Below are 26,967 nucleotides of genomic sequence, written 5' to 3'. Positions count from 1 at the left end.
TTGCTTACAATAATATTGTAACGGGGATGGGTTTATCATTTATAGAATAGACGGATGATACACGAATACGTGTAACTGTCATTGTCTGGGCTATTACAGTACCATACCTCGCACTTCCACTTCGTCCTTCTTAATGCGCCGCACTGCGCAAGGTAACTGGCGTAACAGTTGCCACCGGGTACACCATGCTCTTCCTCGAGCCAGTCAACAAGTCTATGACAGCAGCTTTTCAATCGTGCCACGTGAGTCACTAGCTTCCTGCCTGAGCAGCGATTCTTTGGTGTAACTTTAACGATCACGCAGCTTTCTTTACTCTACAGACTTAGAATTGCAAAGGTTCTGGCGTATTTTCACAAGTACTTTTGATACAGGCCACGCAGAACAGCATAACTGGCGCAACAGATGTTTTTTTATGTGCACTGATGTTACAGAAATGATAGTTTGAAAACTACCAATATGATCTAACAGAATTAAGAACAGACATTGCGAATTATTAGGCGATGTTCAATGTACTAAAGTGCCTTCTCTTCCTGTGAAGCTTAAGCGTCCTCCCAATTTGTAGAGTTTTTCGTAGACAATTTTTCACCTCTGTAGAATATTGACAGTGAAACCAAAAAACCCCAGTCATAATCACGATATCCATGTTTAAAATTTATAAACATATGTTGGTCACTCTAACATGTGCATTAGAACATTGTCTTACTAAAATGTTCAAGCAATGAGGAAAGTTGTTTTGTTTGGAAAACAATGCCATGACTTTAATGTAATAAATGTATTTTTGCACATTGCGCTTAAACCCTACGTGCTTAAACGTTACTCCAATTGGAAATATACTTTAGTCTGACCACTCATATTGCACGAACACATCTCGCAAGCATTCTTTGCACTGAACGAAAACGAAATTTGAAAGACTTAAGCTAGTCTGTAAGCGTATGAAGGGTTGGCTCCGGTCCTTGTGATATACTTTAAAATATTTATTTAGCCGAGCACACGTAATGTGACGTAACCGATTATACATTAGAGCTCCAAGTAATTCATAGTCTGTAAAGCAAAAGCCTGTGACATTTTGACTCCACAACAGCTTGGTTCGTCCAATCCGCAACAATCGCTGCTCCGTACAGGCACATCTCAACAGTTACACCGAGCTGGTGACACAAGTATAAAAATAGTCTAAGGTCAGGATTCTTACTTGTTGTTGTGCGTGAAGAGGTGATTTCTGAAGGAGGTCATTTCTGGAAATTGCCGGTGGCAATAGGGGCACATCAAATAAGGATAAAGTAAATGAGGAGCATCTGGGAAATACTGAGCACATGCCTGGCATATATCGAAAAGCATGACACAGTGTTCGGTTTCTGTGCTTCTTTCTTGTGTAAGTTGAGAAATGGAGGTGCTGCTGGCGGAACTCCCGTCTGCTCTGGACGTTTGAGAACGAAGAGAGTCTGCCCTGCAAGAGAATTACACATATATAAAAAAATACCCATGGAATATACAAGAAGTGTTGTACATATGTGCAACGGTGCGTAGGAACGCCTTAGAATGGCCCGAAACAATACATGGCGTAGTCTTTTAAAAATGGCATAAATGTGTAAATGAAAAAGAAAATGAATAATGAAGTTACACTGCCATCTGTGCATAGATGAGCGCAACGTATTAACCTGAACAAGAGCCTTGAGTAAAAGTATCATTGTTTTCCACACTCGTAAAACCAATAAAGAAATACACGAACGTAATGTCTGGCCAGATTGGCTACCCTGGTGTTTGGTACAGGCAAGCATGGCTGCACAGGTACGCTATAAAGCTATTATAGTGCAACCATGCATTTCTCTATGTCTGCTCCTACCGGTTGGACCGACAATCCATCGGTGCAATATCAACGGCAGCAAAGCGGGGTCGAAGCCGCTGATTACCACTACGCCTCTTTATCTCGAGGATTCTTGCTCTTTTTTTTTCGCGTCGGTCGAAACGTGAGAGGAGGACCGGCTGCCCCGGAGGAGGAGAGAGGAGGTGGCGCTAATTTTCGTTCCTTGAAGGGTTTTAGGCTAGAGAGCACAGCTCGTGCCTCCCCACATTGCGTCAAGTGATATTACGTAACGCATATTCGCTCGATGACTCAAGGTCGAATTGTGCCAATATTGACCCTGGAAGCGACAGTGTGAGATATAGAGGTAAGCTCTATTAATAATCAACAACGTATCAACAACCTTAGATATGCGGATGATACCACTTTAATGGCAGAAAGTGAAGTGGAACTCAAGAGACTTCTGATGCGCGTACAAGAAGAGAGTGAGAAATTTGGGCTTAAACTGAACATTAAAAAGACAAAGATCATGGCGTCTTGCCCTATCAGGTCCTGGAGCATCAATGGACAAGAAGTGGAAGCTGTGACAGATTTTCTCTTCTTGGGCTCCAAGATTACCTCGGAAGGAGACTGCAGCCATGAAATTAGGAGACGCTTGCTTCTGGGAAAGAGAGCAACGGTTAGCCTTGACCGCCTAGTAAAGAGCAGAGACATTAGTCTGCCAACCAAGATCCGTATAACTCGTGCTATGGTCTTTCCAGTTGTGATGTATGGATGCGAGAGTTGGACTGTGAAAAAGGCTGACCGCCGAAGAAGTGACGCGTTTGAATCGTGGTGCTGGCGAAGACTCTTGATAGTTCCTTGGACTGCCAGAAGGTCAAATCAGTCGATATTGTCGACCATAAACCCTGACTGCTCATTGGAGGGTCAAATTCTAAAGTTAAAGCTCAGCTACTTTGGTCATCTGATGAGAAGAGAGGAGTCACCGGAGAAAGATTTGATGTTGGGAAAGGTAGAGGGTCGCCGGAGAAGGGGTAGGAAGCGAACGCAATGGTTAGATGGCATCCTCGAGGCACTGCAGATGAAGTTATGTGATGTTAGGAAGATAGTTAGAGACCGGAAAGCGTGGCGTTACATGGTTCATAGGGTCACGAAGGGTCGGACACGACTGAACGACGGAACTGAATAATAAAAGATATTAAAGGTGCTGGAAAGCAGAATGCTTTCCATCCAGTCATTTAGAGACACATCCTTGTATGCCGTGGCCTTTATATCAGGAGCATTACTACGGTGGGCTGATGTAATAAACGTAGTTTTTATGCAACCGCATTGCATCCTCAAATTCCGACAGCAGAGGAGAGTCACGGCACAATGTCCACGGCGAATACAGATTTCTCAGCTAGAAACTCAACCTCAACGAATTTACTCGGCTAGTTGTAGTTAGCATAGGAATTATTGTGACAACCTGCTGACACTACCGCGTCATTATGTGGATGTAACTCACTCACACACAAGCGTCTATCCCCATTGGATTCAAGACATCGCCGTGTGCACAGTCTCAAGAATACTACGATGTCACAACTAAACAATGTATTGCTAACAACTTTATGCAGCTTTATTCCTAGCCAAATAGAAATCTCATTTGATTCCTTTTTGGCATGGACGTTCTCATCCAGATGGCATATCACGAGAAAGAAAACTGTAAACACCTGAGCATAGTCGCTGTACACACAGTGGTTTCTCTGGCATGCACGACCGCGGCATCTGCTGCAGAATATCGGCGGAGTGCACTGGATCAACCCAGGAATTCTCCGCTGGAAACGTGCACTGAACGTCGTATTTATAGTATCGTAGCCGATAACACCAGTATTACACTGCTAGTACTCACGCAGTGTAGATTGCACATCGTTGTCTTCATCAGCGTTTTTCTGAAAGCAAGAGCCTTGAACTATGCCTTATGGTAAGCTTGCGTACAAAACAAAAAGAGCCTTAAAACGTTTAACAGTCCCTTAAAGGACTGTTAAACCGTATCATATCTTTTTTGTCTTACACAGCCGTCAAAAATTGTCTGTTCCAGAGTCAGTTTTTATTGAATTATTTGATATCAAGGATTCTGTCAATGGAGATTGGATGGTTGCTGAAAATATTCAGGCGCCACAGGATAGAGGAGAGTAATTTTGACTTCTGGAGGGGCTGCCAACGATAACAAATTAGGCTGCAGAGATAGTATTACTTTCTGAACCGTTTACCGTTACTCGAAAGATTTGCTACGTATGACACATGAAACAATATGGGATAGAAATAATGGCTATACAAAATCACGCAAATAATCACGAATAATTATTTGCTGATTGACTTTTAACAGTAGGAAACCGATTTTGGTATTAGAACCTTACACAGGGCTGTGCACCAAGGTAAACTGCTTAGTATTAAGCGCTTTCCTAGAAATCGTCGCCTTTTTAAATCGCAGTTGTGCGTTACCACACGCATGCGTTTTTACAATATGAAATTAGTGAACTTGCTCAAAATATTTTCACGCACTGTTGAAATGTACACGTTTTTCTAATCAACGATGTTACTGATGCCTCTCTATAGGAGAGAGTAGGTGTTATCTTATAAATTGGAACACTGAACATTTGTCAGTTGTTTAAGGGTGTAGGACCCAGAGTTCCACACCCTGTCCCTGGACAACGCAAGCACTTTATAAAGACTGGTTATATCTATGAATTTATGAAATAATCGGTTTGTCTTTGATAAAATGTAGTATCTTACGACTATTTGGCATTGAGGTAACGTATAACAGACGAACAATGTAAAAGTTCCGAGAGCATTGTTGAATTTACACAGGAGAAATGCGAGAGCCTGAGCGTGGCTGCTGCAAAGGTTATATCAGATTTTCTCTCATTAGCATTATCAACAATATGCACCGCCATTATCATCACAGCTGTTATCCATGCCATTATTACTATACGCTGCCTCATTGCCTTCGCTACTATCATCCGCGCGGTAGACAAGAACAAATATGGTACGCTTTTCGAGATCCCGGGCGTGGCATTACCACCAACAGAGCATACCTGCAAGCTAACCTTGTGAACCTTCTTCCAAAGTTAGTAGTCTCCTCCAATTGCACCAATCGGCCCTTATTTGGTTTTATGAAAGATGTTTACGATTCAGTGCGTTTTCTGGCAGTTCGCTTCTCTCATGAGTACTTATTCGCTGTTTCACGGAAAAATTTATCCAAAGAATTGATATCTATGTTGTTCCCGCCTCTCCTATATCGTTCACTCTATTCTAATTGTATGGGGCATGATGTGTTAAAAAGGGTGCGCAAAATGGCGATCTTGCCTTTTACAAAAACGTTTTTCTTCAAACTCCATGCTGAGGTTTTGCCTGTTAAATTGTGGCTTCAGAAAAAAAAAGTATTTTCGTTTCTTCTGTTAATGGTCGGTTATGTGATATACCTGAAACCATCGAACATTGTTTTATTGCCTGCAAAGATGCAATGTTATTTCGGGGCGTTCTGCAAAGAACATTGAAGAAAGACTTTATTTTGAATTCTCACAGTGTGCGTTACTCCAGTTCAGTTCAGTTCAGTCGTTCAACCGTGTCCGACTCTTCGTGGCCCTATGAACCATATCACGCCACGCTTTCCGGTCTCTCACTATCTGCCTAACATCACATAACTTCATCTGCAGCACCTCGAGGATGCCATCTAACCATCGCGTTCACTGCCTACTCTTCTCCGGTGACGCTCAACCTTTCCCAACAACAAATCTTTCTCCAGCGACTCCTCTCTTCTCATCATACTACCACAGTAGTTGAGCTTTAACTTTACAATTTCCCCCTCCAATGAGCAGTCAGGGTTTATGGTCGACAATATTGTTACGGTACGCAGTGAAAGAGACGATGACGAAGTGCTGGGCTAGTAGAGAAAGACGACGCTGCAGCTACGTCTGGTTCTCCTGTGAGTGTGTCCCTGACGGTGAACTGTTGCGGCTACGACGTACCATCGCCTCCTAATATCTCGACGTGCCTCGTAACATCTTGGTGGAGCTGCTGCGTTAGACATCAATACCACAAGCTGGATCTCCGTAGTGGCTAGCACTATGCAGTCCGACGCAGCTACCTCTACAGCGGCACAACCAGCGCCCACTGTCGTCGTTGCGCAGCCTCGTGATCCGGGAACCTTTTGCGGCACCGATGACATCGACGTCGAAGACTGGCTCGCTATATACGAGCGAGTCAGTAAGCACAACCGATGGGACGCAACGTTGATGCTTGCCAAAGTCATTTTCTGCCTGGCTGGTACGGCGCGCCTCTGGTTCGAGACGCACGAAGAAGATATAACATCCTGGGACATGTGCAAAGAGAAGCTTCGGGATCTCTTTGGCAAGCCAATCGGACGCAAGCTCGGCGCTAAAAAGGACCTGGCATCAGCGAGCACAGTCGTCGACCGAATCGTATCTGTCGTACATACAAGACGTACTAGCTCTATGCCGCAAAGTGAACAGCGCCATGCCCGAGTGTGACAAGGTGGGCCACATCTTAAAGGGCATTGCTGACGACGCTTTTAACCTTCTATTTTGCAAAGATTGTACGACGGTCGACTCCGTCCTCGAGTTATGCCGGCGGTTTGAGCAAGCTAAACACCGTCGTATTGCTCCCCGTTTCGACCGCTTGCCAAACACAGTTGCTACGTCTTCGTGCAAAGATCTGCCAACACTGCAGCAGCCGTCCCATGAGCCAAACTTGACCAGGATCGTTCGCAGAGAGCTGGAGGCAATGGCCCCCGTCGCATTCACACCTCAGCCGGCGGATACTACTATAGCACTAATCCAAGCTGTCGTTCGCCAAGAATTCGCGAACGTGGGCCTTAATGCGAACGTAAACCTCAGCTCTGGTCAGCCGTCCGCACAGCCATCTGTCCAGCCCACCGTTCCGGTGGTAGCTGCTGCTTCTCCGACTGCGCCCTTCTCGACGCGATACCCCGAATCTACCCGACGCTACCACAACCCAGAAGAAGGGCGGACCTTCGACAACCGACCCATCTGCTTCAACTGCTCACGTGCCAACCAGATTTCTCGCCATTGCCGCAGCCGTTGGGTTCCGCCACCTCGACCTCGCTACTATCATGATCGCAGCACCGCCTACGGACCACACCCAACCTCTCTCCGTGATATGCCCTCTCGTGACTTTAACCCGCCATCCCCGCGCATGTCCAGCCGATCGCCGTCTCCCCAGACCCGCCGTTCCCGCTCGCCCCTACCTCACCGTTCCTCGTCCCCTCACTTCTCTGGCCCGTTCCCGGAAAACTGATCAATGCAGCTCCCGGAGGTGAAGCTGCATTGACGACCCGGCCCGAAAATCTTCTGCTGACCCTCGCTCATCGCCGCAATCTTCTAGATATCTGTGTAGATGGTGTGCCTGTTACCGCCCTCATTGACACTGGTGCCCAAATTTCCGTCCTCAGCTCTTCGTTTCGCCGCCGACTCAAAAAAGTTGTCACACCCACCTCTTCATCAGCCGTTCGTGTCGCCGATGGAGGCGTCGCTGCCGTCGTGGGACTTTGCACTGCGCGCGTGAGCATTTCTGGTCGAACTACCCCTGTGCTCTTCACTGTAATTGACCGCTGCCCTCACGATGTGATCCTCGGCATCGACTTTTTAATGGCGCACTCTGCCCTGTTTGATTGTTCAAGTGGCCTCCTTCGCTTAGACCTGCCTTTCTGCTCCGACCGCACAGATATCAAGCTACGCCTCTGCTCCGTCGAGTTTGTTCGCCTGCCGGCCGAAGCTGCCATGTATGTTCCTTTGGCCCCGTTTCCTGCTATTCCTACTCCCTCACACTGTCCCTCACTCATACTCCCTCATACTCCCTCATACAACGTCATACTCCCTCACACTGTCCTGACCGTCACGGATAACAGAACCTATCTTCCCGTCCTTAACTTTAGCCGCTCTGTCCAAGTCTTGCCCCATGGCATTGCACTCGCTGACTTGCTTCCGTTGGCTGACTGCGAAGTTTCTGCCCTCAAGCCTGTGCCTCTGTCTGAACCCCCGTATCAGCTACTCGTTCGACCCTTTTTACTCCCATGATAGCACCGGATTTGACACCTCAGCAAGCCGCTGCTCTCTCCAACCTTTTGCTTTCGTACAAGGACATTTTTGATTTTGCCGACCGACCTTTGGCCCAGACATCTGTCGTTACCCATCGCATCAATACTGGTGATGCCAGCCCTATTCACAGAAGGCCTTACCGAGTCTCTCTTCCTGGGCGCCACGTGATACAGAAGGAGGTCGACAAGATGTTGACAAATAATACTATTGAGCCTTCCTGCAGTCCCTGGGCGTCTCCTGTCGTTTTAGTCAAAAAGAAAGATCAAACTTGGAGATTCTGTGTAGATTACCGCCACCTCAGTCAGATCACTAAAAAAGACGTTTATCCGCTTCCGAGAATTGACGACGCCCTCGACTGCTTCCATGGTGCCAGCTATTTTTCCTCGATCGACATGCGTTCCGGCTACTGGCAAATAGCTGTCGACGAACGGGATCGAGAGAAAACCGCATTTGTCACCCCCGACGGACTATACCAATTCAAGGTCATGCCATTTGGCCTCTGTAACGCTCCTGCGACCTTCGAGCGCATGATGGACTCGCTTCTCCGTGGCTTCAAGTGGACAACGTGCTTATGCTACTTAGATGACGTTGTTGTTTTCTCTCCCACGTTCACAAGTCACCTTGAACGGCTTTCTACGATACTGGCAGTCTTTCGCCGCGCCGGTCTTCAACTCAACGCAAAAAAATGCAGCTTCGGCCGCCGCCAGATCAAAATCCTGGGACATTTGGTTGACGCAAACGGTGTGCAGCCCCACCCTGATAAAGTTCGTGCAGTCCGCGAGTTTCCTACACCACGTAATACAAGTGATGTGCGAAATTTTCTCGGGCTCTGCTCCTACTTCCGTCGCTTCATTCGGAACTTCGCTGACCTAGCACGTCCCCTTACCTCCCTTTTGCAGAAAAACGCGAATTTCTCGTGGAGCCATGAACAAGCTCAGGCCTTCACAACGCTCATTTCCGCGCTCACCGCTCCTCCTGTACTGGCGCACTTCGACCCGTCTGCGCCTACAGAACTGCGCACCGACGCTAGCGGACATGGTATTGGCGCCATCCTTGCCCAGTACCGGCACGGCCACTCTCGTGTGATTGCCTATGCCAGCCGCCTTCTAACCCAGTCTGAGCGCAATTATTCCATTAGGGAGCGCGAATGCCTTGCACTTGTTTGGGCGTTGACCAAATTCCGCCCTTATTTGTTTGGGCGGCCCTTCAGCATAGTGACGGACCATCATGCCTTGTGTTGGTTGTCATCCCTTAAGGACCCTACTGGCCGCTTAGTTCGCTGGGCCTTGCGATTACAAGAATACACGTTTACTGTTGTGTACAAGTCAGGCCGCCTACATCAAGACGCCGACTGCTTGTCCCGCCACCCCGTTGACCCTCCTGAACTTCCTGACAATACTGCTGACGACTGCGTTTTGTCCATTTCGAACTTTCTCCACATCGGCGTCGAACAGAGTCGTGATCCTTCCCTGCGCCCCATTATTGATCACCTGCGCAACGACAGCACCGATCCGCCCATCAGTATGTTTGTGCTGCTTAATAACACATTATACCGGCGCAATATGCGCCCAGATGGTGTAGACCTTTTGCTTGTTGTCCCGACACATCTACGCTCTGCTGTTCTTGCGCACCTTCATGATGCTCCTACAGCAGGGCACCTAGGAGTGTTCCGCACATACGACAATGTTCGACGGCGATTCTACTGGCCTGGCCTCTACCGCTCTGTTCGTCGCTACGTCGCCGCCTGTGAGCTGTGCCAGCGCAGGAAGACCCCATCTCTTCACCCTAGTGGGCCCCTGCAACCACTCGCAGTTCCAACTGAGCCCTTTTCTCGAGTTGGTCTCGACCTGCTCGGGCCATTCCCCACATCGACTTCAGGGAACAAATGGATTGCCGTAGCGATTGATTACGCCACCCGGTATGCCATAACCAGAGCTATCCCCACCAGCTGTGCCTCCGACGTTGCAGACTTTCTTTTGCATGACGTCATCTTGCTTCATGGTGCTCCTCGTCAACCGCTCACCGATCGCGGTCGCTGCTTCCTTTATAAAGTTGTTAATGACCTTCTGCGCTCATGCGCTACGCGCCACAACTTCACAACGGCCTACCATCCACAAACGAACGGTCTTACTGAGCGCCTTAATCGTACCCTGACCGATATGATGTCAATGTATGTTTCTGACCATCACAGTGACTGGGACATCTCTTTACCTTTCATAACATTCGCTTATAACTCCTCACGACATGATACCGCCGGATACTCTCCCTTTTACCTACTCTTCGGCCGCGACCCTCTACTTCCCTTCGACACCTTACTGCCTCTTGACGATTCCTCCTGCAGTTACGCTTCTGATGCCGTCGCCCGCGCTGATGCCGCCCGTCATATTGCTCGAGACCGGCTTCGTGCGTCCCAGCGTTCTCAAAAGCACCGTTACGATCTCCAGCACCGTGACGCCTACTACCCTCCTGGCTTCCTCGTACTCCTCTGGCTCCCTGCTCGACGTGTAGGCATGCGTGAGAAACTTCTGCCCCGCTACGTGGGTCCTTACCAGGTCTTCGGCAACTTACCGACGTGACGTACAAGATTATCCCTGTGAACCGCCACTCTCCGGCAAACCATCATCCAGAAGTCGTGCATGTCGCCCGTCTCGAACCTTGTATCTCGCGCTCACCTGTGTGGTCTACGCACCGGGACTGTGCTTCTTCCGCGGGGGGGTATTGTTACGGTACGCAGTGAAAGAGACGATGACGAAGTGCTGGGCTAGTAGAGAAAGACGACGCTGCAGCTACGTCTGGTTCTCATGTGAGTGTGTCCCTGACGGTGAACTGTTGCGGCTACGACGTACCATCGCCTCCTAATATCTCGACGTGCCTCGTAACAATATCGACTGATTTGATCTTCTAGCAGTCTAAGGAACTCTCAAGAGTCTCCGCCAGCACCGCAATTCAAACGCGTCAATGCTTCGGCGGTCAGAAGAATACAAAATCTCACAAATCTTGTCCATTGATGCTCCAGTACTTGATAGGGCAAGGCGCTAAGCCCAAACTTCTCACTCTCTTCTTGTACGCGCATCAGAAGTCTCTTCAGTTGCACTTCACTTTCTGCCAATAAAGTGGTATCATCCGCATATCTATGGTTGTTGATACGTTTTCCAGCAATCTTCACTTCAGCTGAAGACTCGTCCAGACCGGCTTTCCTCATGATGCACTCAGCATATAGGGTAAATAGTCAGGGTGACAGTATGCAGCGTTGTCTCACTCCTTTCTCAATCGGAAATAAATCAGTAAGACCATGCCCAGTTCTGACTGTGGCCTCTTGCCCTTCATACAGGTTCCTGAGGAGACAGATGAAGTTAATTGGAACTCCCATCTCTTGGGGAGCTTGCCACAATCTACCGTGATCTACGCAGTCAAACGCTTTCGCATAATCAATAAAGCAGAAGTAGATGGGTTTTTGGAACTCTCTTGCTTTTTCCATGATCCAGCGAAGGTTGGCAATCTGGTCTCTAGTTCCTCTGCCCTTGTGAAACCCAGCTTGCACGTTCGGAAGCTCCCGATCCACATACTGCTGCAGCCTACCTTGGAGTATTTTCAACATCACCTTGCTAGCATGCGAAATAGGCGCCATCGTGGGGTAGTTGGAACAATCTTTGGCACTGCCGTTCTTGAGAATGGGGATGTAAACTGACCTTCTCGAATTCTGTGGCCACTGCAGGGTTGTCCACATTTGCTGACATAATGTATACAGAACGTTAACAGCGTCATGGCTGAGGTTTTTAAGCAACTCAGCTGGAATGCCATCGATTCCGCTAGCTTTGTTCCTAGCAAAATTGGCTAGGGCCCATTCAACTTCACTCTTCAGGATGCCCGGCTTAAGATCAGTAATCACAACCATGTTTTGTTGGGTTTGCACCTCCGGATCCTTCATGTACAGTTCTGTGTATTCCTTCTACCTCTTCTTTATCTCTGAGGTTTCAGTGAGGTCCCTGCCTCGTTTGTCCTTTATCACGGCCAGCTTGGCACAGAAGCTTCCTTTGATATCTTTGTCTTACACGGAGCTCCTGTGTTCCTCAATTGGCTCTTGTCCTCAACTGCTTGGCACTGTATGTTCAGGAAGGCATTGTTATCTCTCCTTGCTTTTTTCTGAAAATCCGAGTTGAGAACCTTGTATCTTTCTTTTTCTCCAATAACTTTTGCCATCTCCTTTCCTCAGCTATTTACAAAGCCTCTTAAGATAACCAGTTTGCTTTCTTGCATTTCTTTTGCTTTGGAACTACCTTAGTAGCAACTCCTTGAATTAGATCACGAACATCAGTCCACATCTCTTTAGGTTCTCTGTCTTCTAGATCAAATTCTTGAGATCGGTGCCTCACTTCCACAGCATATTCTGATGGAATTTGATCCAGATCATACCTTAAAGGCCTTCTATTTTCTCCGTTTTCCTCAATCGAAGCTTAAATTTTGCAACAAGAAGCTGATGATCGGTGCCTCAATCGCCCCAGGCCTTGTTTTTACTGCTTGTATAGCGCTTCTCCATCTCTGCCGGAAAAGAATATAATCAATGTGATTCCTGTACAGACCATCCGGTGAAGTTCATGTGTACAGGCTCCTCTTGTGCTGTTGAATGTTTAGGTTGTTTTCCTGAAAAACTATACTAGCCTCTGCCCAGCTTCATTTGGCTCACCAAGACCGAACTTGCCTGTAATTCCGGATATTTTTCACTCCCTATCTTAGCATTCCAGTCTCCTATGAGAAAAAGGACGTCTGATGATGGAGTGCGGTCTAACGGCAATGCAAGTCAATATAAAATCTCGCAACGTCAGCTTCTTCAGCAGTAGTGGTTGGTACATGAACTTGGATAACTTATGTTGAAAGTGTGACCTTGGATTCGAAGTGAAATCAATCGGTCGCTTTTGCGGTTGTACCCTAGCACTGCTTTGCCCATTCTTCTGTTTACTATGAGATCGACCCCTTCCTTCTGCTGGATTCGCGTCCAGAATAAAAGACATAATGACCGGCGAAATTAAATTCTCCCATTCCGGTCTACTTGAGCTCGCTGATACCCAAGATATCAATGTTTAACCTGTCCATCTCTCGCTTGACGACATCCAGTTCACCTTGCGTCATAGATCTTACATTCCATGTTGCTACGTGATATATCTCCTTGCAACATCGAACTTTCCGGTCGCTTCCCGACAGATCCACAACTGAGCGCCCCTTTGGCTTCAATCCAGCCGCTTCATTCACCCTGGAGCTACTAGGAATCGACCATTGTTCATCCCCAGTAACATGTGGGACGCGTTCTAACCTGGGGGGGCTCATCTTCCGGCGCCATATGATTAATGGTATTTTCACTGCCCATAGGGTTTTCTTGGCAGGAAATACTGGACTGGGTTGCCATTACCTCCTCCACTGAATCACATTTTGTCAGAACTCTCTTCCGTGACCTGTCTATCTTGGGTGGCTCTACACAGCAGACCTCACGACTTCATCGAGTTTCGCTAGCCCTTCCGTCAGGACAAGGCAGTGATCCATGAAGAGGGTGCGTTACGTAATAACCAACAAACATGATCACGAACCCTTTGAGATGATTTTCCTCCTTGGACTGCACAGCTTGTGGAAAACGCGTATGTTGGATCGAAATGCTGAGCCTCTCGTCTCCCCCGCTACTCATTTCGGCCAGGTGGTGCACCAGCTTAGAGACACTTACGAAGATAGTGACTATCGGACTGACTGCCATTGTTGATGAGTTGTCTTCCCTTGCTACCGTTTTAGTCAAGTTGTGCTAAGTCGTATTCTAGTTGTGTGGTGCTGTGTTATGTTTCAATTCGACTTTTCGCATACAGACTTATTAATTTGTAAATAATATATATATAGCACTACGCTGAATTCAAAAGCATGTAATAAATACCAAGCTGAAAAAAAATCCCGGGCGTGGCGCAGTTGATTAAAGCACTCGGTTGGGAATCCGAGGGATGAACGTTCGATTCTCGTTGGAGACTAATTTTTCTGATTACGTCATAGTGACTCCATTTGATTGATAGCTATAGTGTCACCGGACGGGAACCGACTAAATGCGCCATAAAGGCTTTCGCCTTAGAATGACGTTATTAGGTGGAAACGCTATGTGCGCGAAGGCCAATCCGCGAGGCAGAGGAGACCAGCGGGGGCCTATAAAAAGGTGTCATGCGCCTAACAGAGAAGCTTAGTCGAATACATATGACAGGTTGCGAGCGCTCGGCGGATTACAAACGCAGCATATCGCTCCGAAGGGCAGAGGTCCCCTCATCTAAATTTTCTATTCGAATGCTTTCGATTTCCGCGGAATAACGCTTTTCGGTCAGGGTCGGAATGCCGGCGTTCAGGGAACGTCGCCCAAACAGCGCACCGAATTAAGTTATTGCGGGGGCGCCCTATGGAATGGCCGCTATGGCCATCGCACTAATGCGATAACATTATGACAGTTTTCTAAACAAGGATATCTAATTGCTCGAATGTTTGCATTCCCGATATAGCATAACCAAATCTTCGATCAATGCTAACGCATGTATTTAAGGCGACCGACGCGCCATTTGAAAAAGCTGCCGTCGTCTAGCGCCAGGTCATTATCATCATCAGCTGGACTATACTCTCTTGAGGGCGAAGGCTTCTCCCCTATTTGTCCAATTAACACGGTCCTGTGCTTGCTGCGTCCTCTTGACCCATGCGAAATTATTTACTTCATTCGCCCACCTTGAAATACAGTTTCATACCCTAAGCGACCATCGATTATCCTCTCTTCGCATTACATCTCCTGCCAATGCCCATTTCCTTATCTTCATGATTTCCGCTAGAATATCAGTAACGAGTTATTTATCTGACCCACTGTGTGCGCTTCCTATCTCTTAACCTTACCATTTTTCGTTCCATAGCCAATGCGTCGTTCTCAACAAAAGTGGAACCCTTTGCGTTAGCCTCCATGTTTTAGCCCCTAGGTCAGTACAGTAAGATGCGACTGGTGCATACTTTCCCCTTGAGTGATATCGGTGTGAGCTGTGAGTCACAACTAGCAACTACTTTCCATGTGCGCTCCATCGCAAAATCTTTTCCTTCTTGTTACTTCCCTTTTATGGTCCGGATCTGCTGTTATTGCATGTCCTAAGTAGACGCATTCGTGAACAACTTCCAGTGATTGACAACCTTACGTAAACCACTGTTCGTACCAGAGGCTGTTCAACATTGCCTTTGCCTCCTCTGTATTGATTCGCAACCGTAAACCTTTCCGCTTTTCCTGTAAACGTGCGAGGTAAATTCAAGTTTCTCCTCTCTGCACTGCTTCAGACGCTTACGGTTTGTAATACAAAGAATATTTTCAGTCCCTCTTCAAACGGCGGATGTAATCTGTAACCATTTACGAGATTGCAGTGTAAAAATATTTTTCGCGTAGAGAATTCGCCATGAATTCTTGCGGGGTTTTGTATCGTTTTGCCATCGGAGTGTTCATGAATAACGTTGAAAATCAAGCGCATAGATCATATTGCATGCTTTGTAAGGCTAACATGAAATAAAAGCTTACGGTAGGTTTATAAGCAAACTCGTGCGACAACGGCCAATATACTCCGTGGCCGATGCTCACGACGTACTGAATCCGGCTGCTCCTCAAACTATGGAAGGTACGATGTTTATTGGCCACCGAGCTTTTTCTACACTCTTTATATGTTCATTATTCCGCCCTATGGCGTAGACAATTCTTCTGCTTGGCTACGACAGCTACTCACTGGGATTGGTCGAAGGGTAGTGCGCGGTGGTCTCAGCTCCTTCCTCCCTTGGAGGATTGTCCGATAATTTCGATGCAGCCCGCACACAGGATGTTCTCTGCGAGAATATCGCAGTGAAAGTTCACTTCTTTTAGGGCGAGAACAAGAATATGCAGCGTTCATTGCATCCGCAGAGGCTGGGATCAACGTGAGAGACGGCGCGAAGCGAGAATGTGCCGCTTGTGGCAGGGAACAGGAGCAAAAACAACACAAACGTCGCATGGTCTCGATAGAATTTCACAGATTTTGATGGAGCAAATATTGCTTCTCGCAGGCGCAATCTGGGATTGATAACAGATCCCAATCTGCATTTTAAACAGAATTTTCTCCTAGTTTTTCAACTGCAGTATGATTAACCAAAACAGAACCGAAAAATTCAAGCCTGATCTTAACCGGAACTGTCAGGATCTGCATTGAATTTCAACTTATGTATACCCCACGTTTTATTGCAATTCCTTAAATACTGTTTCTCATAAAAATAGCAATATCAGGTGGAGTTTCGTTAAATATAACATAATCTCGTGCCAGGAACAGCGCTAGCATCATTTAGCTATTCGCAGAGAAGGCACTATTTTTCAGACGCTATTCACGGTTAGAACAGGATGAATATATGGCGTTGTGGCTGTTTAACGTTTTATGGCGGACTTTTTTAACTGATGAGGAAGTGTGTGGAATGAATAAGAAGAGTTCAGAAAATTACTGTTGCGGGAAACACTTTTTTCATCGACACCTATTCGTTCACAGTAACCTCAAAACAACGTTTATAATTTAAGAGTGTGCGAAGTGAACGCCTGTAGTGTCTGTAGTGCCTGTAGTAAAGGCACGTCTCAGTAACGATTTCATGCGCACCAGCATGATAGCTGTGGAATTTGCGTCCAGCTACCAAAGAGCAAGCGCTTTTCTTGCCTACTCTACCCCAGTTTTAAGGAATGAAAAATAGAAATGACCATCAGCGTGAGGTAATTGATATATTCAGTAACACCACGCGGTGTTACGATCGGTCTTAGCCATGGTTTCCGCGGCTTCAGCAGGGGTGGACTGTGGGAGCCAAGTGGGTGTCGGCAAGTGACTCGCGCGGTAGGCAAAAAAAAATTCAGTCACTTTATAGTCTATCGTTATTGCGGGTTGGTTTGCTGCTGCAGAAAAAAAACAAACAGCACCTTGCCGACTAATTACGTCGCCTTGGCATGTGAAGAAAGGCACAGAGAATGAAGCTTAGTAAGCTTGCACATGTTTCTTGCCGACAAAGGTTGCCATAAACAGGGGCCGCCCTGGTGAAACGCGAAGACTGGATACCGACGCCGGCTCAGCAAATATGCGGGAAGCACTTTGTCACAGCTAAGCTGGAGCTTATTCGCCTTTACGCCAAACCGGTCGCCTTCATCAAAGGTCAGGAATGACTCGAATTTGGCTTCGGCTTCTGTTGGCCACGTAATCGGATATTTAGATGTGGGTGTGAATGCACAGGTAATATCTGTTGATGAGACAGCCAGCATATTGTAACATGTAGGCCTATTCCTTTGTTGGAGCGACGTAGATGTGTTTAGCTATGTGAAGAGTTCCTCAAACACGTTTTTGTTTTACTTTGATAGTTGTACGTATTGGAAGGTTGCTCCTGCGCGTGTAATCTGCGTTGCACTCCTCCGTGGTTATGTTGCATCACAGCTTCGCTGTGATCACCTTAAATTATTTTAATCTATTTTGTGATGAAGATTGCCACTGCGCGTTGACATCGCTGATTTGTCGTTTGGAACAGCATTACCTATATATCGAGCGGTTTTTGTTGTATTCGCAGTGGCCACTTGTGAATGGGATTTGTGGGGTTCAGCATCGCCGAGCGACATATGGGGTCTTGATTAAGGCTGTGAGGATGTTTACATTAGCTATATTCTCACAGTGTGGTACATTGACGCAGTCTGAGTTTTTCCTAATTGAAACGCGACTACGGGAGTGTGGACTAAACTGTATCGCCCTAACTACGGAGCCACCGCGACAGCTGCAACTTGTAATTGTAACGCAAGCTAAAAGCGCGAATACCCGGGTTGAAATTTCGATCGGTAAAACCGACAGCCACACACAGAGAGGAGTAAATAGGCATGCATAGTGATTAACGAATAACGCAAGGATAAGCGAAACCTTTCGGTGCTAAGGCACAATGCCTTTTGCTACCGTTGCTGTGGTGTAAATTTTCATGCTTAACTAAAATCCGCGCAACACTAGCGAGGGGCTTCGTGCTTATTAACAACACTTATTCGACGCTCATTGGCCACTCGATGTGAAGAGTCATCGTCATTCCACCAACACTACTACTCCTCCACCATGGGGGATTCCAATAAATATACTATCAATACAGTTCGCGATTGGAGCTATTGCTGAATTCGCTCTCGCCCTATCATCTATTCTGCGGACCGCTCTGGTTAGCTCAGTTCGTAGAGGGACTGGTTGCGAAAGCGGTGGTCCCGGGTTCGATCCCCGGACAGGAACGAATTTTCTTGTTACTTAAGAAAGCTGTATAGCTCTTTTTTGCAGCCATAGTGCGGCGCTTGGTGGTTGTAAATGACTAATTACTCACTTTTTACAAATCAACTCTGCATTAGAGGATTTCCGTAAACATTCCTTTTTTTGCAAAGACAGCAAACCACTTTTCCTATTGGCAGCTTCTGCAGGCAATAAAATGCTTGCCCTATAGAGAAAAAAACTGCAAAAACCTCATATATACAAGATTGAAATGCCACGAATAACTTCTTTTTTTAACTTAAAACAAAGTCGCGAGGCGAATATGGGCAATAAATACGGCTTATATTGCAAGGCCGGGTGGGCATTATGACGGGTTAACGCTTTTAAAATTGCTTGCAAGGGAGAGCCTAAAACACGTTGTTCGTTCCTAGCTTTGTGGTTTGTTCGTGCTCTTCCATTTTAAGCAAGGTTTTCAAAGCTGCTGAAAAGCAACCGGGGCTTACGTACCGCTTCTTGATGTCTCCGGAATGCCCTGCCAACCAGTTCTCATCGACACCCTCCGCTGATGGCAAGTGCTGGATACTGTCGCTATCGCAGAGTAAGTTGGATTGTGCGGTAGCGTCCACTTGGGTTCCAGCTGCAAGAGGACATTGATATAGATGTTGTCCGTCAGATGCACCAGCCAATGGCACAGGCAAAAGTTTTTGTTATGAATTGCGGCTGTGTTTTTTGTAAAGCCACATTTTAACAGCAGGGCATGTTACGGAACGTACTGCATTGTCTCATCTACGGGAGAAGCCTAATCAGCACCCCAAACGCACTAAACGTAATTTCGGTGTATATTCAAATTCGTTCATGATAATGTATTTATTCTATGTCTGGAAGCAATATTACTGTTCAGGCAGGGTTCATGCATGGACTATGAAATGCAGCCCGTAACCATGTTTTTCAGTATTCATTATATAATAGGATGACGTATTTGGTTACCTGATTGATCTCCATATCGGAGAAGAAATGTCAAGAAGGAATGACTAGGGCCACAAATCATGAGGAACGGCGGGAAAGAAAACTACAAATTGCAGGGTGGGGTCTCAAGAACACATGCCCGCGTTCAGGAGACGTCGCCCAAACAGCGCACCGAATTAATTATTGCAGGGGCACCCTATGCAATGGCCGCTTTCGCCATCGCACTATTGCGAGCACATTATGAGAGTTCTTTTAAATAAGGATATCGAATTGTTGGAATGTTTCCATTCCTGATATAGCATAACCAAATATTCGATCGATGCTAACACGTCTTCAGGGCGACCGATGCACCATTTGAAAAAGCTGCCGTCGCCCAGCGCCAGGTCATTATCATCATTAGCCGGACTATACCCATTGCAGGGGGAAGGCCTGTCCCATATTTCTCCAATTAACATGGTCCTGTACTTGCAGCGTACACTTGACTCATGCGGAGTTCTTTACTTCATTCGCCTACCTAAATTCCTGCAGCTCCCTTGTACGCTTTCCTTCCGTTGAAATCCAGTTAGTTACCCTAAGCGACCATCGATTATCCTCTATTCGCATTACATCTGCCAATGCCGATTTCATCTTCATGATTTCCACTAGAGTATCAGTCACGAGTTTTTTCTCTGACCGACTGTGCGCGCTTCCTATCTCTATAACGTTAACCCTACCATTTTTCGTTCCATAGCCCACTTCGTTGTTCTCAACAAAATTAGAATCCTTTACATTAGCCTCCATGTTTTAGTCCCTAGGTCCATACAGGTAAGATGCAACTGATGCATACTTTCCTCCTGAGTGATATCGGTGATGCGTGAGTCACAGCCTGCAACTGCTGTCCATGTGCGCTCCATCGCAATCTTTTCCTCCTTGTTATTTCCCTTTTATTCTCCGGATCTGCAGTTATTACATGTCCTAGCTAGACACATTCGTGTACTGGTTCTAGTGCTTCACAACTTTACATAAACCACTGTTCGTACCCGAGGCTGTTGAACATTGCCTTTGCCTCCTCCGTATTGATTTGCAACCGTATACCTTTCCGCTTTTCCTGTAAACGTGCGAGGTAAATTCAAGTTTCTCCTCTCTGCAGTGCTTCAGACGCTTACGGTTTGTAATACAAAGAATATTTTCAGTCCCTCTTCAAACGGCGGATGTAAAGTGTAACCATTTACGAGATTGCAGTGTAAAAATATTCTTCGCGTAGAGAATTCGCCATGAATTCTTGATGGGTTTTGTATCGTTTTGCCATCGGAGTGTTCATGAATAACGTTAAAAATCAAGCGCATAGATCATATTGCATGCTTTGTAAGGCTAACATGAAATAAAAGCTTACGGTAGGTTTATAAGCAAACTCGTGCGACAACGGCCAATATACTGCGTGGCCGATGCTCACGAGGTACTGAATCCGGCTGCTCCTCAAACTATGGAAGGTACCATGCTTATAGGCCACCGAGCTTTTTTTACACTCTTTATATGTTCATTATTCCGCCCTATGGCGTAGGCAAGTCTTTTGCTCGGCTGCGACAGCTACTCACTGGGATTGGCCGAAGGGTAGTGCGCGGTGGTCTCAGCTCCTTCCTCTCTTGGAGGATTGTCCGATAATTTCGTTGCAGCCCGCACACAGGATGTTTCTCTGCGAGAATTTCGCAGTGAAAGTTCACTTCTTTTAGGGCGAGAACTAGAATATGCAGCGTTCATGTCATCCGCAGAGGCTCGGACCAACGCGAGAGACGGCAAGAAGCGAGAATGTGACGGTTGTGGCAGGGAACAGGAGTAGAAACAAGACAAACGTTGCACGGTCTCGAGAGAATTTCACAGATTTTGATGGAGCAAATATTGCTTCTCCCAGGCGCAATCTGGAATTGATAATAAATCCCGATCTGCATTTTCAACAGACATTTCTCCTAGTTTTCCAACTACAATATGATTAACCTAACAGAACCGAAAAATTCAAGCCTGATCTTAACCGGAACTGTCAGGATCTGCATTGAATTTCAACTTATGTATACCCCACGTTTTATTGCAATTCCTTAAATACTGTTTCTCATAAAAATAACAATATCAGGTGGAGTTTCGTTAAATATAACATAATCTCAAGCCAGGAACAGCGCTAGCATAATTTAGTTATGCGCTGAGAAGGCAGTATTTTTCAGACTCTATTCACGGTTAGAACAGGATGAATATATGGCGTTGTGGCTGCTTAACGTTTTATGGCGGACTTTTTTAACTGATGAGGAAGTGTGTGGAATGAATAAGAAGAGTTCAGAAAATTACTGTTGCGGGAAACACTTTTTTTCATCGACACCTATTCGTTCACAGTAACCCCAAAACAACGTTTATAATTTAAGAGTGTGCGAAGTGAACGCCTGTAGTGTCTGTAGCGCCTGTAGTAAAGCAGGTCTAAGTAACGATTTCATGCGCACCAGCACCATTGATGGGGAATTTGCTTCCAGCTGCTAATGAGCAAGCGCACTCCTTGCCTACTCTACCCTAGCTTTAAGGAATGAGAAATAGAAATGACCATCAGCGTGAGGTAATTGATATCTTCAATAACACCACGCGGTGTTATGATCGGTCTTCTTAGCCGTGGTTCCCGTGGCTTCAGCAGCGGTCGACTATTGGAGCCGAGCGGGTACCGGCGAGTGGCTCGCGCGGTAAGCTAAAAAAAAAATACAGTCGCCTTAGTCTATCGTTATTGCGGGTTGGTTTGCTACTGCAGAAAAAAACAAAAAGCACCTTTCCGACTAATTACGTCGCTTTGGCATGTGCCGAAAGGCACAGAGAATGAAGCTTAGTAAGCTTGCACATGTTTATTGCCGACAAAGGTTGCCATAAACAGGGGCCGCCCTGGTGAAACGCGAAGGCTGGATACCGACGCCGGCTCAGCAAATATGCCGGAAGCACTTTGTCACAGCTAAGCTGGAGCTTATTCGCCTTTACGCCAAACCGGTCGCATTCCTCAAAAGTCACGAATGGCTCGAGTTTGGCTTTCTTAGACACGTAATGGGATATTTAGATGTGGATGTGAATGCACAGGTAATATCTGTCGATGAGACAGCCAGCATATTGTAATATGTAGGCCTGTTCCTTTGTTGGAGTGACGTAGATGTGGGTACTTATGTAAACTGTTCACCAAATATGTTTTTTTTTTTACTTTGATAGTTGTACGTATTCGAAGTAGCTCCTGTGCGAGCGATCTGTGCTGCACTCCTCCGTGTTTATGCCGCATGACCTTAAATTATTTTATTCTATTTCGTGATGAAGATTGCCACTGCGCGTTAACATCGCGGATTTGCTCGATTGCAGGAGCATTTCCTATATATCGAGCGGTTTTAGTTGAATTCGCAGCGGCTAATTACGAATGTAATGTTTTGGTAGCAGAATAAAATTTTAATTTGAATTCAATTTTGAATGCCATTTGTTGGGTTCAGCATTGCTGAGGAACATGTGGGGTAGTGATTCTGACTCTCTGAGGTTGCTTAGCTTAGCTATATTCTAACTAGCTATATATTAGCTATATATTAGTCGCATTCTAAGATTTCCCTAATTGAACCGCGTGTGTTGTGGTGAGGACTGAACTTCATCGCCCTAACTATGCAAACACCGCGACAACTGCGGCTTGTAGTTGTAACGCCAGGTAAAAGCTTGAATACCCGCGGTGAAATTACTATTGGTAACGCCGACAGCCACCACCAGCAGAGCGGATTAAATAGGGATTAAAGACGCAAAGATAAGCGAAACCTTTCGGTGCTAAGGCACAGTGCCTTTTGATACCGTTGCTGTAGTGTAAATGTTCATGCTTAACTAAAATCCGCGCCACACTAGCGAGGGGCTTCGTGCTTATTAACAACACTTATTCGACGCTCATTGGCCACTCGATGTGAGGAGTCATCGTCATTCCACCAACACTACTACTCCTTCACTTTGGGGTATTCCCCCGTTCGCATTTGGAGCTATTGCTCGATTCGCTCTCGCCCTATCATCTCTTTTGCTAACCGCTCTGGTTAGCTCAGTTTGTAGAGGGACTGGTTCCGAAAGGCGGTGGTCTCGGTTTCGATCCACGGACCGGAAAGAATTTTCTTGTGACTTAAGAAAGCTGTATAGCTCTTTTTTGCAGCCGTATTGCCGCGCTTTGGTGGTTGTAAATGACTAATTACTCACTTACTACAAATCAACTCTAAAATGGGGGATTTCCGTAAATATTAGACAATGCTTCTTTTTTCTGCAAATACCGCAAACCACTTTTCCTATTGGCAGTTTCTGCAGACAATAAAATGCTTGATCAATGAAGAAAAAACTGCAATAAATTCTATATAGTCAAGATTGAAATGCCACGATTAACTTCAGTTTTTAACTTAAAACAAAGTCTCGAGGCGAATATGGGCAATAAATAAGGCTTATATTGCAGGGCGGGGTGGGCATCAGGACGGGATAACTTGTTTAAAATTGCTTAAGAGGGAGTACCTAAAACACGTTGTTCGCTCCTAGTTGGTGCTTTGTTTTTGCTGTTCCATTTTAAGCAAGTTTCCAGATTTGCTGAAAAGCAACTGGAGCTTACGTACCGCTCCTCGATGTCTTCGGAATGCCCAGCCAACCTGTGCTCGTCGACACCCTCTTCTGACGGCAATTGCTGGTCATGACGGCTACCGCAGAGTAAGTTGGGTTGTGCGGTAGCGCCCACTTGGGTTCCAGCTGCAAGAGGACAGCGATATAGATGTTGCCCGTATGATGCACCAGACAATGACACAGGCAAAAGTTCTCGTTATGAATTGCGGCTGTGTTTTTTGTAAAGTCACATTTTAACAGCAGGGCATGTTACGGAACATACTGCATTGTCTCATCTACGGGGGAAGCCTAATCAGCACCCCAAACGCACTAAACGTAATTTCGGTGTATATTTCACAAACATTCAAATTCGTTCATGATAATGCATTTATTCTATGTCTGGAAGCAACATTACTGTTCATGCAGGGTTCATGCATGGACTATGAAATGAAGCCCGTAACCATGTTTGCCAGTATTCAATATATAATAGGATGACATATTTGGTTACTTGATTGATCACCATATCGGAGAAGAAATGTCAAGAAAGAACGACTTATGCCACAAATCATGAGAAACGGCAGAAAAAACAAACTACAAATTGCCAGGTGGGTCTCAAGATTTTAATTTTGTAAGAAAGAAAACTGAATATCTTGCGAACGCACCGTGCAAGAACATCGCACTTTCAAATGGATACCTAGAGATGTCTTGTTAATTACTTTGAGCCATGGGGTATTATACAATGCACTCCTTGACATATTGGTAACAATTAAAACCAGCGGAAAAGACGCAGACAAGAGAGAAGCTCACAACACAACTCTGGTGTGCGCCTGCGTCTTTAAGTCTTTTCCGTTAGTTTTAATCTTCACCAATATGTACCAACTGTCGCAACTCTCCACTCTACAGACTCCTTGACATGTACTGTCGTGTGCAGCCTTGTCTAGAGCGCGCTGACGGGGCTCTGCGGAGCAAGTCAGCGACATCTAACGTTAAGCTCTGGGTATGAGCTATGCGTCCTGTGCGCATGCGCGAAAAATCAGAAGGCTGCCTGCTCTTCACTTCCTCATCCAACCCCTGCCTTACGAGTACCTTCCTTGCCGCTAGGGTAGCATTGCCTGCATTTGTGATAGGGTGCCTCGATTCGCACCAGCTCTCCGCATCGAGGCATCCTAATTTGTGAGGTTGTGACGGTCGCCAGAGCGTCGCGATGACGCCGTGTTTCTCGACTGCAACGAGACGGCCAGGCGAGCAAGCGCGACAGATAGCGGATTAATGCGCGTTCCTGCATACGCACCACTCAGCGCCCCTGTACTTTATCGTGGAGGAATTGAAGTTCCTATATCTGTAAAGATGCCAAATTCTGTGTCCCTTATTGCTTATAACGCGGCCCAAAAACACGCCATCAAACGAGACGCCTGCAACGCATGGTGCGTGGTCGTAACCTTATACGAACAGAACGAAAACAGACACCAAACAGCCAACTAGGCCCAATTCTTGCACTATTTGCTGTGGTGTTTGAAGCGCGTGATCACCCGCTATCACTTGCAATTGCTTTTGAACCGAGTGATCACCGGATATCACAATGCACTTGCCTATAGACGCTTCGTTATTCGCACGAAACGCGTTGGTTTTAGGGCTGCAGCTACATAATATTAAGAGCGTACCTAGCGGCATGAAGCTCAGTCACAATGCAAATGGGGCCGGGAACCCTCGACCAGGCACTGCTTTATTGTGGCCGCGCATGCGCATGGGTCGCATAACTCAAACCCAGAGCCTAACGTTAGATGGCGCTGACTTGCTCCGCGGAGCACTGCCGGCGAGCTCTAGACAAGGCTGCTCACGACTGTACGCCTTAACGTTAGAAATCTGAAACGATGTCTTAAGGGTGGTATATAAAATACCAATTTATTTTACCGGTACCGGACCGTGTACCGCGGAAGATTCAGCGTCACGCATCCACGTTCCGCGAAGATGATCAGCATGCTACCTCATTGGTGCCCAGCGCATTACGGTATCCCTGGAAATGAGAGAGCTAATAGACTAGCGTGAGCTCATCCTTACGGTGCCAGCCAGAGGTTCCAAACTTCAACGCTACCAAACTACATCGTGTTGGCTACCTCCCGGTAGTGGGTATCGCTTCTCTATACTCGCCCTTCCCCCGAATGTATTTACATTCTTGCGCCTTTCTTGCTGAAATGTTTTGCCCGGGGCTGCACGTCACAGCTAATTCCTTATACAACCAAGTCGGTTTTCCCACAATTACCTAATAATTTTGCCAAATCTAGCAGTATTTTCTCATGACAGTGTAGGTGTTCAAAGTCTAATGTCACACTACAATTTATATTCAATGATGATGTCACTCACCTGTTGCGCTGGGAAGAGAATCAAGATGTTTGCCAGAGAAACCCACCGCAAAATGTCTCCGAAGCTCCTCATAAGCAGTGCGGCACTGTCCGCGTTCTTGTTCCGTCAGCTGTTTGCTAACCATGGCCACTGCTCTCTGTAAGGACGATAACAGCGGGTCATCACCCAAGTGCAAGAGAAACACGAAATTGCCGCTAAGCGCAGTGCTAAGTGCCGTGGTCACGTCCTTTTGGCTTGCAATGTTTGGCCAGTGGGCGGCCATGAGGGGAAGTGTCGTCCACATGACCACGTAAACGCTGTCATGTCTGTCGTAACCAGAAGCCCTCGTGCGTAACATCCGGCAGACATAGATTACATTGCCGCGCAGCATGCAAGCATGAACGGCTTCGGTAGGATGGCGGCCGAGGTGTGTGAGTGACGACGCCAAGCTTGCCACCGTTGCGGTGCATTTCGCCGGCGTCGGTGCTTCAGGCAAGCGGTAAAATTTCCACGTTCGCGCATCGATGGAGGGAATCAGCCAGCAACGAATCGATGCAATACATCGTAGCTGCTCCAGCTCCGGCTGAACAGAACTCACGGCGAAACAAATAGCGCTTTTGACGAGGTCCGGATGGAGGGTCCGTAGTCGCGGGAGCCACGTTGCGTTTTGGTCGTCAAAAAAGAGCAGCTCCTCTGGCTTGAATTTCCGAAGAAATGCGCGAAGCTGTTTGATATAGGCTCCCATCTTAGAGACAATGATAAGTCGCGGGTATTGCTCGCCTGTCTTACATAGAAGACTGCAGCAGTGAGGTGCAACAACGGCTTGCTGCTAGTTGCAAGGCAAGCCTTGGTCGCACACTTGCACCGCGCTCGTACTCTTTCTGCGAGTAGACTTAGATTTACTTCTGTC

At 46.6% G+C, this 26,967-nt stretch overlaps 1 protein-coding gene across 6 annotated transcripts; it reads right to left on the bottom strand.

The window, feature by feature from the left end:
* On the bottom strand, positions 1 to 26,967 carry LOC146174533 (uncharacterized). Of its 6 annotated transcripts, XM_084583659.1 has the most exons (7): positions 26,656 to 26,792; positions 26,079 to 26,214; positions 23,735 to 23,864; positions 20,708 to 20,805; positions 18,675 to 18,804; positions 15,672 to 15,768; positions 1,332 to 1,444 (listed from the first exon to the last, which is right to left on the bottom strand). In XM_084583659.1, the coding sequence occupies exons 2-6, from the start codon at positions 26,148 to 26,150 to the stop codon at positions 15,704 to 15,706; spliced, it is 495 nt and encodes a 164-aa protein (XP_084439785.1). In that variant the 5' UTR covers positions 26,151 to 26,214; positions 26,656 to 26,792; the 3' UTR covers positions 1,332 to 1,444; positions 15,672 to 15,703. The 6 variants fall into 6 exon arrangements, 4 of the variants coding, with proteins under 4 accessions (XP_084439781.1, XP_084439783.1, XP_084439782.1 ...); XM_084583655.1 differs by having other exon boundaries at positions 1 to 1,444; positions 26,079 to 26,967; XM_084583656.1 differs by lacking the exon at positions 15,672 to 15,768 and having other exon boundaries at positions 2 to 1,444; positions 26,079 to 26,967.

This window comes from Amblyomma maculatum, chromosome 11, assembly GCF_055883805.1.
Source record: "Amblyomma maculatum isolate TAMU_Amacu chromosome 11, ASM5588380v1, whole genome shotgun sequence".
Taxonomy (NCBI): domain Eukaryota; kingdom Metazoa; phylum Arthropoda; class Arachnida; order Ixodida; family Ixodidae; genus Amblyomma; species Amblyomma maculatum.
This window is presented reverse-complemented; position numbering and strand designations above follow the sequence as displayed.

Bases quoted from the DNA above. Each gene is read 5' to 3' on its own strand.
- LOC146174533 (XM_084583655.1), bottom strand. From the start codon at position 26,802: ATGGGAGCCTATATCAAACAGCTTCGCGCATTTCTTCGGAAATTCAAG. The intron at 20,806-23,734 runs GTACGTAAGCTC...AAATTCTCGCAG, and splicing joins TCCGAAGACATCGAGGAGCG to AGAAACATCCTGTGTGCGGG. The intron at 15,769-18,674 runs GTACGTAAGCCC...ATATTCTCGCAG, and splicing joins TCCGGAGACATCAAGAAGCG to AGAACATCCTGTGTGCGGGC.